At 45.4% G+C, this 16,153-nt stretch overlaps 1 protein-coding gene and 1 pseudogene across 1 annotated transcript in view; one reads left to right on the top strand and one right to left on the bottom strand.

The window, feature by feature from the left end:
- The window catches only part of LOC139260081 (sperm-associated antigen 16 protein), a 1,616,547-nt gene that overhangs the window by 1,012,553 nt on the left and 587,841 nt on the right, over nt 1–16,153 (top strand). Inside the window, exon 12 of the mRNA XM_070876216.1 lies at nt 2,754–2,939. Within this exon, the coding sequence (XP_070732317.1) occupies nt 2,754–2,939 (186 nt within the window). The remainder of the gene's footprint in view (nt 1–2,753; nt 2,940–16,153) is intronic.
- On the bottom strand, nt 14,425–14,662 carry LOC139260532 (U2 spliceosomal RNA; annotated as a pseudogene).

The following is a 16,153-nucleotide window of genomic DNA, read 5'->3' as shown; positions in this document are numbered from 1 at the left end:
TCGATGGGCTTCCCACCCGCAAATGCCAAGCTTGAGGCAGCCCCCACCACATTCAACGCAAGTGCATCGACACTCGGCAGGATCCTCGCCAATGCACCACGTGTGGTGACACCTTGGGCATAGCCTCCAACTCCAGGTCCTCATCTGCCTGTCTATGAGCAGGACTCATGGGCTGACCAACCCTCCGGAGAGCTGGTTCCCAAGCTTCCCCTCACGCTGGGCGTTGCTGCAGGCCACTGGGGCCAGGAGCCTCAGGTTCAGCGAACCCCGTGAAGGCAGCCTCTTCTGCCGAGGTGTTCTCCCCACTTTTTTAGCCATTTGTATAAGGAGATATGAAGCCAAGGTGAGTGAATGAAGTTAGGATACAGATCAGCCATGATCTTATTGAATGGTGGAACAGGCTCGAGGGACTGAATGGCCTGCTCCTGTTCCTATGGTTTCGTAGCTTTCTGTATGGCATCGCTGACATTTCTAGTTGGATCTTCTATTTGTTTAAACATCGCACAACTTGGAAACGATAATAGACTTGTCCAAAGATTGAACAGGTTAGTGCTCTTTTCTCTAGAAAAGAGAAAGCTGAGTGCTGATCTAATAGAGGTCTTTAAGATTATGAAGAGGTTTGATAAGGGAAGCATAGAGAAGATATTAGATGCATAGGGCTGGGAGGAGCATAAATACCAGCATGGACCAGTTGGGCCAAAAGGCCTGTATATGTGCTGTACATTCTATGTAATTCTTTGTCATAATCATATTCTGTACACCGTTTTTTCTAAAATCAGGAGCTGCTTTAAAACATTTTCCCTGTCATCTCACATCAAATCAGAGAAGCCACAGAAACCTTCATGAGAAAATTCCTGAGATTGTTCTTTGCATCGTGCTTCTTTTGAAGTATTATGACACTATGGGAGCGAAATTGTCCTGTGCCCCGTATTGAGGAACAATTCGAAAGCAGAACCTAAATGACCCGAAATTGGGGTTTTGGTGCATGAAAAAACATCCGGGCTGTATCGGAGGTGCTCTGGGCCTCTGCGGGGCAGTAGCGGGGCGAGAGAGGGGCGGAAGCATGGCGATCTCACTCAGCGCCGTGCTGACCATGTCATCAGCACGACACGGACGCGTCACAGCATCTCCCCTTCTCTTAATGGGATGGCCGTTGTGAACTTTGCAGTCGCCGTCGTGGCGTCCACTTGGCCACCAGGGAGGGTTTCGGCCGGGCCAACGGCCAAGAGGAGGTGTCGGGCTGCCTCATGGTGGCCTGACCGAACCAGTGGCCACGATTGTTGGGCCAACTGCAAAGAAGGCTGACAAAAAAAAAAAGATGGTGGCCGCGGCGCAAACCCCCCCCCCCCCCCCCCCCCGCCCAAGGCGAATGGGGTGCCCCGGTCACCACAGTTTTGCGGCCTGCAAAGCTGTCGGAAGCATCACGCCGCGCTCACCTCTCTCCGTGGGACAATTTCCCCCACGGGGCGTAAATGGGTCACCACGGGGCGATAGGAGGTCGGAGCACACGGTGAAGACGTCATTGCCGTGTGCGCCACCGCCCAAGGCGAAAACTACAGAGCACAGCACAAAGCTGTTATTGCCACCACCATCCCGATGACAATTCCAGACAAGTCACTTCCATCACCTTCCCTCGGGCGAAAAGTCCTTATCGCCCTAACGGGCCTGTAGGAAAGGGGCAATTTCGATTCCTATGTCTATTACAGAGCCTATTACAGGAGATTCCCTTCAGGAAATGTACCAGCATGGGGACCTGAGTAGACTAACAATTTTTGGATTTGTAATGTTTCAAAATACAAATTATAATAGAAGATTTTCAAAAAAAATATTTTCAATGCTACACTATTATTGCACTTAATTTGGAAACTACATTTGATTAAAAAATGTTTTAATCAAAAGAAGTGTCTTCTATCACAAATAAGACCTGAATCTACAAAACAGAATTAACCAAACTAATTTTTATTTCACAAGATTTCAGAGAGCCTAGCTATATTTAAATAGAAAAGGTTTCTAAATGGAAATTTATTATCAATGAGAATGAGAATTTTTAATAAAAAGAAAATTTAGTTATATTTTAAGACAATATCAGTACAGTTTTCTATTTTACATAAACTGGTAAGTATTGATTCATCCTCTAATTTTCCTATCTTTCTTGCAATGAACTACTTTATGAACACCTGCCATTTGTGGAATTGTGGATATATATCCAGATCTTATAAGGTCATTGAGCCAATCGCCTGCTCCAGTGCTTTATTACAAATTAAATTCTGGATACAGAATATAGTATCTATGCCAAAGTATTAAAATGAATGTTAGCCATTCGACCAGAGTTACGTTGGTTAACATCTCAGCCTCAAACTGACTTCTGATTCCTGGATCCTGACTGAGCAAGTTATACCAGTTTGTTGTTGAACCGTCTGAATGAACCTCTGTGGACTAATTATGATGATTAGTCAACAACCCCATTATCATTATAACATGCGACTACCAGATGGTAGAAAGCGAACTAGATGGACACTGGTCTACGTTTGTCTAGCAATTGTTATCTTTCTATGAAGCAATCTAACAGAATGTTTTATCTCAGAGAAAAGGAAAGTAAATTAGTGTAATCAGTAGGATACTTTCTGTCAGTTTGTCGTGCATTGATGAGATAGACTGTCCCACCCTTCTAATTGAAATATGAATGCATGCAGGAGACAAAATCAAAGAAAAACACTATCAAAGTCTCAACCTATTATTTCCTTTTTCTGCAGTGGTAACATGCTTGCTACTGCCAGTGGAGACCAAACGGTGAAGATATGGGATTTCGCAAAGGTTGAGTGTGTACTCACATTTACAGGACATCTTCATGCTGTCTGGGGCTGTGCATGGCACACTTGTGGAGACTTTGTAGCATCTTGTTCCATGGATAACACTGTTAGGATCTGGGACATTAACAGGTGAGGAAGCATTTTTCTTCATTCTTTTTGTAGCTAATTTTTCAGAAATTGTCTGTTAGTTGATATTTGTTAGCAAAAAGTATCACTCAATGAATTTTCAGTGTAGCTCTCATCATGTACCAGCCACTCAGCTTACACTGGTTCTTGGTGTCTACCATTAACTTGATCTCACCAAAATACGAAACTAAACTACACCTACAAACTCTACTGTATAAATACTAAAAACAGTAATGGAAATGGTTAAAAGGTAGTGCTTCAGGAAGGTTTCAAGTGAATGTTTATAAATCACTCAGATTTTGCTCTTGCGGTTCATCGTGTCATTTGATCTCTAATGCCCTGGTGAAAATGTTGATCCTATTCCTCATCAGTAATTAAGAAAATATGTAGCATACGCCCGTCATTGTGTTTGTCCAAAGTTATCCATTGAAGCAGCTCAAGTACTTCAAGAGTTTTATCTGGCGTTGAGGAGACAAAATCAAGGTCCAGTAGCACTCCAATTACCACAAGACAGCTCGAGTCTCTTATAAGGTCCACAGAGATAAATATGGATGTATTGTTCAAAGTACTTTGGGGCAATTGATGAAACAGAATTTAAACCTGGCATATGTGAACATGCCTTAAAAAATGTCAGAATTGCTCCATATTACTTGTTTTTCCATTTTGTTCTAAAAACAGTACATGCAGGAAGCTGCGATGCACTTGAGTAAATTCATATATACTGCACTTCTGACAGGGAGGGTTGCTCAAGGGGAGCGCAGCTTGGAGAATCAGTGCTACAGTGTTGTAACTTTAGCTCTTTTTGTCTTTTGAGTGCCAGCTGGGAGTGTAAGAGTGCTGAATCTATCTTACTAAATCCAACAATCTGACGGCATTCTTGGGTCACACTAGGGGGTCTATTATAGCAGGCATCCTTCATTTTGAAAACACGGTAACTTTTGGGGAGGAGAATAAATGATCTCAATGGCCCAGTTTGTGGTAACCCCACAAAAAGCATAGTGTGGCTTTTGTGCCAAGTCATCTGTTCCTTGGGGGCTCTATCAATCTTGCTCGTGATCTGGGCATTAAAGGCATAGAAGAACAGCTGAAACAGACATCCTCCTTTTCTGTGGTGTGACACTTGACCACTAGTTAGAGCTTTCATCACCGCAGGTCAGGAATATAAAGAGCTGGAGCGCCAGGCCCTGCAACATCGTGAGCCACCCCGACCTGCGAGAGGACATCACCACAGGTCGGGAGTATAAAGAGCTGGAGCATGCCACTACAGCTTCCAGCGCGAGTTGTCCCAAGTGTGCGACGACTTTGAGGTGATGTCATCAAGGCCCAGGTCGCTGGTTAGAGCGTGCCTGGAACATCAGCGGGGCCCAGGTACAGCAGAGGAGCGGGAAGGTCGTAGCGGAGGTGCGGCAAATGAAGGGCCGTGGGTCCAGAGGCAGCACGGGCCAGTCCACACTGCAATTTGTGTGCACACTAGGTCAGTGCAGCAGAGCAGGTCGCCAGTCGTCCTGGTTAACCCTTGCCACTGGATAAAGGCCTAGGTCTGTCAAGCCCGTGTGGTGGCTGATGTGCAACGGTCACCACACGTTAAAAAAATCCACGCACAGGCATCTTCCACCCCTGGAGTTCAGGACTGGAATATCGGGTCCTTCATTGAAACATCAGTGAACTCATCCCTTTTGGTGTGGAAGCAAGTCATCCCCATTCAAGGGACTGCCTATGATTGAGGTTACTGACTTACAAACACTTCAAAGTAGTCATGACTTCCTGTATTGCTCACTTTTGCACATCGTAGGAGCTTACGTTGTTAATCAGGAATAGAATATTGGAAGAGGTGGCTATTACTAATAGGTCAATACCAATTCATTTCTTGTACCTCTCATTGTTTTATTCAGTGTGCATGGAAATGATTCCTTGCAACACGGCTCGGAAGCTGAGAAGTTTAGAACTTTTAGGCCAAACCTACAATGGTTTTGGAAAAGACCTGCACTTTCAACGCTAGTGCTGTTGGTACTAGTGTGTACAATATCTTTACTAGCATCAGTTTAGTATTTGTGTTTGCATATTTAAAATAAATATACAAAAAATGCTCCAAGGGATTCTGTAACAGGATTGGCCATGTTTAGTTGAACTATATTTGATTTGCACTCCACAAGAAAATTCCTTACACAACATGGTTGCTGCTAAATAAACAGTTTTGTAATTTTTATGTAATAAATCTGTAATTGTCTAAGCCATTATGAAGAGAGTAACAACAGATGTTTGTGTGATTATGAGTTAAGTGTAATGTAGATCCACGTGAACTGCGAGATGCAAAAGCCAACAATGAGAAAGGAACAATATTTCATGAATGCACTTATTTACACCCAATGGGCTCAATTTTCCCCAGTATTTGCTCCATTGTTTTTGGAGTAGGCTGCTTTTTCTGGCCGAACGTAAAAATCCCCAGTTTCCCCAACCAATTTGCAATAGCGTAACTGACTTAGTTAAGTTTTTTTAGGTACATTTTCTTTTCTCAAAAGGGGGCGTTACCAGCCACCTACACCTGTTCTGGCCATTTAGGCAACTTTGGCCAGCTAATAGTTACTCCATTTATACTTAGGCCAGCGTATGTGGCCATTCGAGAAAACCCTTGCGGAGAGTTAAAGAAATCGGCGCAGGTAAGTACATCGAAGGCCATTTGGCCTGGGATAGGGGCGGGAAGCGGAGAGGACCTGTACCTGAACCAACCAAGCCTTAGCAATGTTAAATAAATCAATGCGGAGTGCATTTGCAAACAAAAACTACTAACGAGACATTGAAAAATAAAATCCATTCAATAGAAACACCACTTCTCAGAGGGAACAGACTTGCAAAACCATCTTTTCTTCACACAATTAAAATAATCAAGAAATAATCATTACTGCAATTCTATAAGAAATAAAAAATTGACGTCCTACCTTCAGCATCAAACTGCAATTCACCTTTCTGCGATCGGCCCAGGAAGGCAGCAGGCCAGTGCAGGAGGTCATTTGGTCTGGGCTAGAGGTGGGACAACGCACCGGGAGGCCACTCGGCCTGGGCTAGGGGCGGGACAACGCACCGGGAGGCCACTCGGCCTGGGCTAGGGGCGGGAGAATGCACCGGGAGGCCACTCGGCTTGGGCTAGGGGCGGGAGAATGCACCGGGAGGCCACTCGGCCTGGGCTAGGGGCAGGAGCGAGCGAACTGGCCAGCATCGGAGCCCACAGAGCGGCTGCAATTCAATGGAGAAGCTGCAATTCAACGGAGAGTCTGGGAGGTGGGGTGGGGGGATGGAGGGAGCGAGCAAAGTGTCAGGCATCGGGGGCAACAGAGAGGCTGCAATTCAACGGAAAGGCTGGGGTGGGGGGGAGGGAGCGAGCGAACTGGAGAGGACAAAAGACCTTTGGGTGTGGTCCATCAATACAGACCTTGGGGAGAGAGAGAGAAAGAGAGAACTGCGAGCCTGTGTTGCCTGCTTTCCTGCCATTTTGAGCTTCTTAGAAAGTTTAACTTTAAGTATGGGGGTAACATTGACAATGCGAACGTTCTGCATCATTGTGCTATGTAGTAGACAATTCATTAGAGCTCATCACATCAGGAACATCAGAGCCCATAAGGTGCTGGGTAGAGGCCTTACCCATCTCGGGAATATCGAGACAGGCGTTCGTACCTGCACCTGAGTGATGCAACTGTGTTAAAAGGCTGCGTTTCTGCAGAGAAGTTGTCTGTGAGATCTGTGAGTTGCTGAGACCAAATCTGCAGCCGAGAAGCATCAGGAGGACTGCTTTGTCAGTTGAAGTGAAGGTTACAGCTGCACTTTCATTCTATGCCTCCGGATCGTTTCAAGCTACAACTGGGGATGTGTGCGCCATCTCTCAACATGTAATACATGTCTCCATTCGCCAGGTCATGGCTACACTGCATGCGTGGAGGAATGACTTCATCAAGTTCCCAATTACCGCCCAAGCAATCCATGACAGGGCTGTGGGGTTCTCAAAGGTTGCTGGCTTCCCAAAGGTAAAGGGCTGCATTGATTGTAACCACATCGCCCTGCGAGCACCTTTGGAGGATTCTGAGATGTTCAAGAATAGAAAAGGCTTCCACTGCATTAATGTGCAGCTCGTGTGTGACGACATGCATCGCATCATGTCAGTCGATGCAAGATACCCTGCCAACACTTATGATGAGTTCATCCTATGTGACAGCATTATATCTGCCATGTTTGAGCTGGCTACTGGGAGACAAAGGGTACGGCCTCGCCACCTGGCTCATGACGCCACTACATGTAACCCGGATGGAAGCTGACCGTAAATATAACATTGCGACGCGCAGCATCATAGAGAGGATCATTGGCATCTTGAAACAGCATTTCGATGCCTGGATCATTCTAAAGGCTACTTGCAATACTCCCCTGAGACTGTCGGTCAGTTCACTGTTGCGTGCTGCATGCTGCATAACTTAGCCATCATGAGGCAGCAGCAGCTGGTAGTAGAAGAAGACCCATCTTCAGTGAGAGTGGCTGATGATAATGATGTGGAGGTGATGAGCAGGAGAAGGAGGAGGAGGAGGATGACGAGGATGAGGAAACCAGGCAAGTGCCTGAGGCCGGAGCATGACAGCGGAGGAGGGCGGGCCATCATGCCCCTTTAACGATTGCTTGAGCCTTGAGCCAGCAGCTTATCCGTGAACGCTTTACTGATGCCTGAGGGCTCAGCGACAACTATTCCACATAGACTTTTTTATTTTTTCGAGCTTTTCTGTAATGTTGTTTTGTGTTAATGGAACATGATTCAGTTTTAATGTAAAATATATTTTACTCAAAAGTTTACAATGTACTTAACTTCACTGTAATAAAATTATTGTTGTATCAAACTTTAAGATCACTTATAGGCCCCAAGTTTGCACATGATTTGCTCCTGATTTTTAGGAGCAACTGGTGTAGAACGGAGTATCTTAGAAATCGGAATTTTCCACATTTAGTTTGCTCCAGTTCTAGTCAGGTAGAACAGTTTCACTTTGGAACAGAATTTTTTTTTCAAAAGGGGACGTGTCCGGCCACTTACGCCTGATTTCAAAGTTTCGTGAGTGAAAACTTACTCCAAACTAACTTAGAATGGAGTAAGTGAAGATTTTTGTACGCTCGAAAAAACCTTGTCTACACTTTAGAAAATCAGGCGTAGGTTACAAATTAGGCGTAGGGAACGAGGTGGGGGGGGGAGGGGGGGAAGGGAAGTCATTAAATTCTACAATCAATCCTTACTTATACTTATACAAATATTATACAAATAAATCCAACCTGAATAAAAATTTATAAGCAAAGAAAAGATTAAATAAACCATGTTCCTACCTGTGTGAAAGTGCTTCAGGCAGGCCTTTCATGTTGGAGACAGGCAGCGGTGTGGCATCAGTGTCTCGACGGCAGCGGCAGCAAGCTTCGAGCTGAGCTGCAGTGCTTGAGGCAGGCCTTCATTCTCTTCGTGGCTGGCCGCGAATAAGCAGCACCGGACGGACCCGGCCATTCGGCCATGAGATATCAGTGGCATCAGTGGCTGGCCGGCAGCTGAAGAATCAGCGGACCGATGTGAGGCCATTCGGCCATGAGATAGCAGCGGCGTCAGTGGCTGGCCGGCAGCCGAAGAATCAGCGGACCGATGTGAGGCCATTCAGTCATGAGATAGCAGCGGCATCAGTGGCTGGCCGGCAGCCGAAGAATCAGCAGCGGACGGACGTGAGGCCATTCGGCCATAGGATATCAGCGGCGTCAGTGGCTGGCCGGCAGCCGAAGCTACAGCAGCAGTCTTCGAGCTGTGAGGGGGACTGAGGCCATTTGGACTGGGAGAGGCAGCCACATCGACAGTTTTATATTTAAATTTGCAGAATGGGTGCTGCATTGTCAACACCACGTATTATTGCAAAGTTGAATTGGCAGTCTTCTTTCTCCAAACACACAGTCCTTAATTTGCATGCACCAATGCAGCACCGGTTCTGCAAGTTTAGCAGTGAAAAGCTGAACTCACTGATTTCAGCAGGTGATTTATTCAGCAGTGCTGCTAAAAGCACTCCCTCACACACAGAAATATCAAAAAAAATTAAATTACAAGCCTTTGCAGGGGTCCAAGAAACTTTTTCTGCAGTATTTTTAAAAATGGCCGAGTGCCAATGTTTGTGTGAGACTGCGCGTGCGCGCACGCTCCAACGCGCACGCGCAGGGTTTCCGGCACCACGAAGGCTAATTTAAATTGTACCTGCCCCCTGCTGCTTAGAAAATTGGCGCGAGTGTTAGGCTCTGCCCCCTGCTGCGAAGAGCGCGCCGCGCCAAGCAGACATCGAGCTCCAAGGAGCTCGAGAATATCGGATTTTTTTTTAGGCACAGTTTTCGGCGCGAAAAACAGGCGCCCAGCTCGGAGGTGCGCCGTTTTCGCCGCCGCACGAAACTTGGGGCCATAAAGTGTAAATTTATGTTACTTACAAAAAACTTTTAATGTGAGAACATTTACAACAGTAACAACATCAACAACAACAACAGCAGCAAAAAAAGGCAGCACACATCTCTCATCCCCCTTAGTCTAACACCACCCACTGCGCTTCATCTTGGACTCTCCACCACCCCTGCCCGCAGGTGGTGGCGCAGTCATTTTGGGCTTGGTACCAAGCTTATTCCTTCTAACATCTCTGGTAATGCGCACTTCTTCATGGTGGGGGAGTGGGGTTCCGGTTGTAATGTGGAGGGCCCGGCTTGGGGCTCTTCAAAGGCTGGTATGGGGATTGCAGTGGGAGTGGCAGTTGATTCTGTCAATGGGCGCGTGATCTAGGCGTGTTCCCTTATTGCAGCAGATAACTCACACATGCCGTCCCTCATGCACCCTGACAGTGTCTCAGCCTACTGAAACATTCCCTCCCTGATGGCTAGTACTACCCCTGACATTCCCTCACTCATTGCCAGTGCCGTGCTTTGCACTACCTCTGACATTCCCTCCTTCATGGACACTATTCCCTCACTGATGGTCCCGGACATCGTTCCCATTCCCCGTGTCATTGCTGTTACTTCTCCCGACAGTCCCACTACCTCATCACTCACCACACTGATGGTGTCCAGGAGTGATCGGGTAAGGTCAATGCACTCCGCACTCAATGATATGATCTGAACCACATCTGTTGCATCCTGCATCTCAGGAGAACGCGGTCGATTTCTCCTTCCCATCACTCTGGGTCTGCCTCGCTGCATCCCAGTGGGACCCGCAACCTCAGACAATGGGGCCCTGGGTATGCCTCGCTGCATCCCACTACTGGGACCCGCAATCTTAGAAGGTGGAAAACCATGGAATGTCCCATCAGCACTCAAACCAGTAGTCACGGAAGGGGCTGCCACTTCCATGAGCTGCACCTGCCCCATATTCAGTACAAAAGTGGCAGCTTCATCCAGCTCTGTCCACTCCCCCTTCCCCCCATGTTCTTGGTCTGGAGGGTTGGATTGTAAGTTGTTCTCTTCAGGCTTGTCCACGTCTGAATCTTCTGAATCTTCAGGATTGGCCTCACATTCTGCAAAATATAACAGAACAGACAAATGGTTAGCAGCAGAGGAGGGGGCAGGATGGGTAGCATGAGTAGGCTCACACATAACAGGCCAGGCAGCAAGTTGATTTGAAGGGCCATGATGAATTTGCAGAACTTACCCTCTCCCTCGAGTGTGGGCCCAGCTTGTGCAGTACTGATTGTTTTTCTCCAGGCAGGACCCGTCAAAGCAGCAACCCTCTCTTCCAAGGGTGTCAGTGTGTGCACATTTGCTGGGCCTCCTCTTGTTCAAGTTCTTCCCCTTTTGTTGTGGGCCAATTTCTTGTGCAAAGATGAAAATGCAACTTTTTAGAGATGGTGTCTTTCTGCTGGGTGGGACATATATGGCTGAAAATATTACTTACACTAACTACTTGACCAAGGTCCTGCCATTTCTTTTTACACTGGCTTCCAGATCTCATGGTGTTCACCATTGCGCAGAAATCTTCTGCAACTTGGTTCCAGTGTTTCTTCATTTCTTTTGGTGGCACTTTTATGTGACCTCTGCTGGTATCCAGTTCCTGCCATCTGTTCTCAATGACAGTAACTAGTGCCTCCACTTCTTCCAGCAAGAAATTATTTGTCCTTGGTCCACGTTGCTGCATTGCTGTATTGCTGCAGCTGCTCTGAGACACTCACAGCACTTTTTCAATGCTCTTAGACACACAGTACTGATTTTGCATGCAGCAGTGATTTTTCCAAAAACAGCACTCTTTCTGGCACGCAGACACAAGTAGCTCTTTAAAAATGGCCGATTGACAACTCGGAGCGCGGCCATCACTCTTTTCCACCGCGCATGCGCAGACGTCCCGGCACATTTTCCAGCGCAGAACACAGGCTCCACCCCGAGGTGACTGGCCATGCTGCGTGGCTGCAGAGAAGAGGCCAAACAGCGACGAAAGTAGGAAGATTTTTTTCTAGAGCATCTCCTGCTGTAATGAAGCAGCGCAACTTGTGTAAGTATGCTAGAAAACGGACTTGCGGAAAATTGAGCCTAATATAAGGTACTGTGAATTAAGATGTAAATCTTACCGCAATCAGTATTGTTAGTTCACAATTTGTAAATTGGGTCTTAGTAAATGCATTCATGAAATGTCTTAGCAAATGCATCAACCTGTCTGATGCAACACAGAAGAATAGCTAATGTCAGCACTAGATACCAATGGTGTGAATGAAATGTTTTAAAGCATAGTTGTATTTATCTTTTTGACATGGTTAGATGTCTGATCCTTGGTACTGTCGAGAAAGAGTATTTCCTTGACCGTGAGACCAATTACCAATGGTTTTCATTTCCATTTTATTATTTATATTTATTTTTATTTTAGTTTTGGTTGCCTGTTCAAAACATGTTTATGTCTGAACTTTAGCAGTAAACTTAATAAGACCCTGACCCAAGGCTGCTCAAAGTGGAGAAGCATCTGGGAAGGTGCCGAACACCTCGAGTCTCTTCGCTGGGAGCATACAGAAGCCAAACGTAAACAGCAGAAGGAACATACAACAATCCAAGCACCCCACCCACCCATCCCTTCAACCATCGTCAGCCCCACCTGTGACAGAGACTGTAGGTCCCGCATTATACTCATCAGTTACCTGAGAACTCATATTAGTGTGGAATCAAGTCACCCTCGATTCCGAGGGACTGCCTAGGAAGAAGAAGAGCTGAATAAGAAATTAAGAACATAAGAAATAGGAGCAGGATTAGACCATTTGGCCGCTCAAGCCTGTTCCACCATTCAATAAGATCATGGCGATCTGATCTTGGCCTCAACTCCACTTTCTTGCCCGCTCCCCATAACCCTTGACTCACCTATAGTTCAAAAATCTGTCTATCTCCACATTAAATATATTCAATGACCCAACCTCCACAGCTCTCTGGGGTAGAGAATACCAAAGATTCACGATTCTCTGAGAGAAGAAATTCCTCCTCATTTCTGTTTTAAATGGGCGCCCCCTAGTTCTAGATTCTCCCATGAGGGGAAACATCCTTTCTGCATCTATCCTGTCAAGCCCCTTCAGAATATTATATGTTTCAATAAGATCACAGCTCATTCTTCTAAACTTTAATGAGTATAGGCCCAATTTCCATTTATGTTTTCTTGCAATTTAACCTAGTGTGTGTGTGTGTGTGTGAGGGAAAATATACATCTATTTTTCTAAAAGACGTGGATGCTGGTCAGCACAATCAGGGTTAGCTTAAGTTTTGACTTCATGAAGACCAGAATTTTACAGATTGTAAAGTAATAATCTACATATTTGTGTACAATCTCGGCTGACACTCCATTGGACAGTCAGAGGCGGCGTCTTTGGGATGAGACATTAAACCGAGGCTCTGTATGCCTTCTTGGGTGGACATAAAAGATCCTATGGCAGTATTCGAAGAAGAGCAGGGGAGTTCTCCCCTCACTAAAAAATCAGATTATCTAGTCATTATCATATTACTGTTAGTGGGACATTGCTGTATGCAAATTCGTTGCATGGTTCCTTCATTACAACAGCGACTGTACTTCAAAAGTACTTCCTGAGGTTGTGAAAGGCAGTATATCAATTTAAGTCTTTCTTTCAAGTTATCTTTGTGAGCATTGTACTAAATCATGTTTATTCTAACCTTCCACCTCCATTTTTAGTAATGGATTGGCTTACATTTATTTGCTGTTAATTTATACATGCTAATTTATAACAATAAATACAAAGAACATCTGTGACTCTCAGAGCAATCGCTGAGTAACTTCACGGTCACTTTACTAAAAGCTGCATTCTTATTACTATTATATGAATCCCTCTGAGTCCCTTACACTGCAGAGAATCAAAAATTGGTGTTTGCGAAGTAAAGGAGATGCTGATTCAACAGAATCTCAATAAATTTCTCATGCTAACGTCCCCCAAACTTTTATATTATACCGTCAAAATATTCGATTATGAGGTTAAATGCATGCACTTGTCATCTAAAGAAAGGAATTCATTTTGGAATATTAAATCCATGTCCTCATTGGAACAGATGAAATATGAATTGAGCTTTTGCAGCAGAGAAACTTTTTTTTAATGCCAAGAACATATAGAAAAATACTATTCTGCAACAGGATGCTCACTACATTCCTCTCTGATCTGACATGTGAATCGAGCAAAATCAACATGATTGGCACATTTATAGCAAGTGTTGTCAGCCCTGAACATACTGCATGGCAGATATTTCTTTCACAGTGTAGCATGCCTCACTGATACTAATCTTCAAGCAGGCACTTTATCTACCAGCAAACTCGCCGAGCAGTCTGTAGTTTAATTTGACCTGCATTCAAAGCTAAATTAAATGAAACTATGAGCCATAAATATAAGACAGTCACCAATAAATCCATTAAAGATTTCAAGATGAACTTCTTTATTCAAAGACTGGTAATAATGTGGAACTCACATGAAGTGGTTGAGGTGAATAGCATAGATGCATTTAAGGTGAAACTAGGTAAGTACATGAGGGAGAAAGGAATAGAAGGCTATGTTGTTAGGGTGAGATGAAATAAGATGGGAGAAGACTTGTGTGGAGCATAAACACCACTTGGGCCGAATGGCCTGTTTCGGCGCTGTAAACTGCTATGGGCCTGAAATTCATTGACATACTGCCCACTACCACCTGCTTACCGCTGAAAAATACAAGTTTCGTCAAAAAACAGGTACCTACCACCATACAGCTCGGCGGAAGATTCATGATTGACATACTGCACACTTCCGCCGTGTAGAACTGCCCACATACCGCCCAAAAAGTGCAAGTTTGATGACATACTGCCGGAGCTGCATAGCATCCTGGAGAAGATGGGTTTTTTTTATATATATTTTTTTAATTTTTCGTTGCCAATCTTTCCAATTCTTTGTCAAATCACAAACGCCAGAGGTCACCTTGCACACATCAAGGATCACTCTGCGCCAATGCTCTTAGCCAAAAGGCCTAGAGCCACTGCACCGTTCCTGGAAATACTGCAATACCAGGTTCGTGCCATGGAGGTGGATGGGTCAGGCCCATCACACACCTCCGTGGAGGTGGATGGGTCAATCCACCCCACCCACCTCCTATTTCCAAAAAGCATAGGAGAACCACCTTCCTGATCCAGGGAGAACCACTTTGGGGTCATGCTTACTCCCCTGTCAGGTCAGTTACGCATGATCTTAGCCAAAAGGCCGAGAAGCGATTACTCGATCTTAAGTGGGCGGGAATAGGCAGTAGTGGCCGGTGCCGCTATTTTGAAATCGGGAACACTTAGCAAAAGCAGCACCACAGTATTCAGAGGTGAACAGAGGCATAGAAACATAGAACACATAGAAAATAGGTGCAGGAGTAGGATATTCGGCCCTTCAAACCTGCACCACCATTCAATAAGATCATGGCTGATCATTCCCTCAGTATCCCTTTCCTGCTTTCTCTCCATACCACTTGATCCCCTTAGCCGTAAGGACCATATCTAACTCCCTCTTGAATATATCCAGTGAACTGGCATCAACAACTCTCTGCGGCAGGGAATTACAGAGGTTAACAACTCTCTGAGTGAAGAAGTTTCTCCTCATCTCAGTCCTAAATGGCCTACCCCTTATCCTAAGACTGTCCCCTGGTTCTGGACTTCCCCAACATCGGGAACATTCTTCCCGCATCTAACCTGTTCCGTCCCGTCAGAATGTTATATGTTTCCATGAGATCTCCTCTCATCCTTCTAAACTCCAGTGTATAAAGGCCCAGTTGATCCAGTCTCTCCTTATATATCAGTCCCGCCATCCCGGGAATCAGCCTGGTGAACCTGGCTGCACTCCCTCAATAGCAAGAACATCCTTCCTCAGATTAGGAGACCAAAACTGTACACAATATTCTAGGTGAGGCCTCACCAAGGGCCTGTACAACTGCAATAAGACCTCCATGCTCCTATACTCAAATCCCCTAGCTATGAAGGCCAACATACTATTTGCCTTCTTCACCGCCTGCTGTACCTGCATGCCAACTTTCAATGACTGATGAACCATGACACCCAGGTCTCGTTGCACCTCCTCCTTTCCTAATCTGCCGTCATTCGATAATATTCTGCCTTCGCATTTTTGCCCCCAAAGTGGATAACCTCACATTTATCCATATTATACCACATCTGCCATGCATTTGCCCACTCACCTAACCTGTCAAGTTACCCTGCAGCCTCTTAGCGTCCTCCTTACAGTTCACACCACCACCCAGCTTAGTGTCATCTGCAACTTGGAGATATTACACTCAATTCCTTCATCTAAATCATTAATGTATATTGTAAATAGCTGGGGTCCCAGAACTGAGCCCTGCGGCACCCCACTAGTCACTGCCTGCCATTCTGAAAAGGACCCGTTTTTCCCGACTCTCTGCTTCCTGTCTCCCAACCAGTTCTCTATCCACGTCAGTACATTACCCCAATACCATGTGCTTTGATTTTGCACACCAATCTCTTGTTTGGGGCCTTGTCAAAAGCCTTTTGAAAGCCTAAATACACCACATCCACTGGTTCTTCCTTGTCCACTGTACTAGTTACATCCTCAAAAAATTCCAGAAGATTTCTCAAGCATGATTTCCCTTTCATAAATCCATGCTGACTTGGACCGATCCTGTCATTGCTTTCCAAATGCGCTGCTATTTCATCTTTAATAATTGATTCCAACATTTTCCCCACTACTGAT

This window comes from Pristiophorus japonicus, chromosome 3, assembly GCF_044704955.1.
Source record: "Pristiophorus japonicus isolate sPriJap1 chromosome 3, sPriJap1.hap1, whole genome shotgun sequence".
NCBI classification, from domain to species: Eukaryota; Metazoa; Chordata; class Chondrichthyes; family Pristiophoridae; genus Pristiophorus; species Pristiophorus japonicus.
The sequence above is the reverse complement of the archived record's forward strand: the minus strand, read 5'-3'. Positions and strand labels throughout refer to the sequence as shown.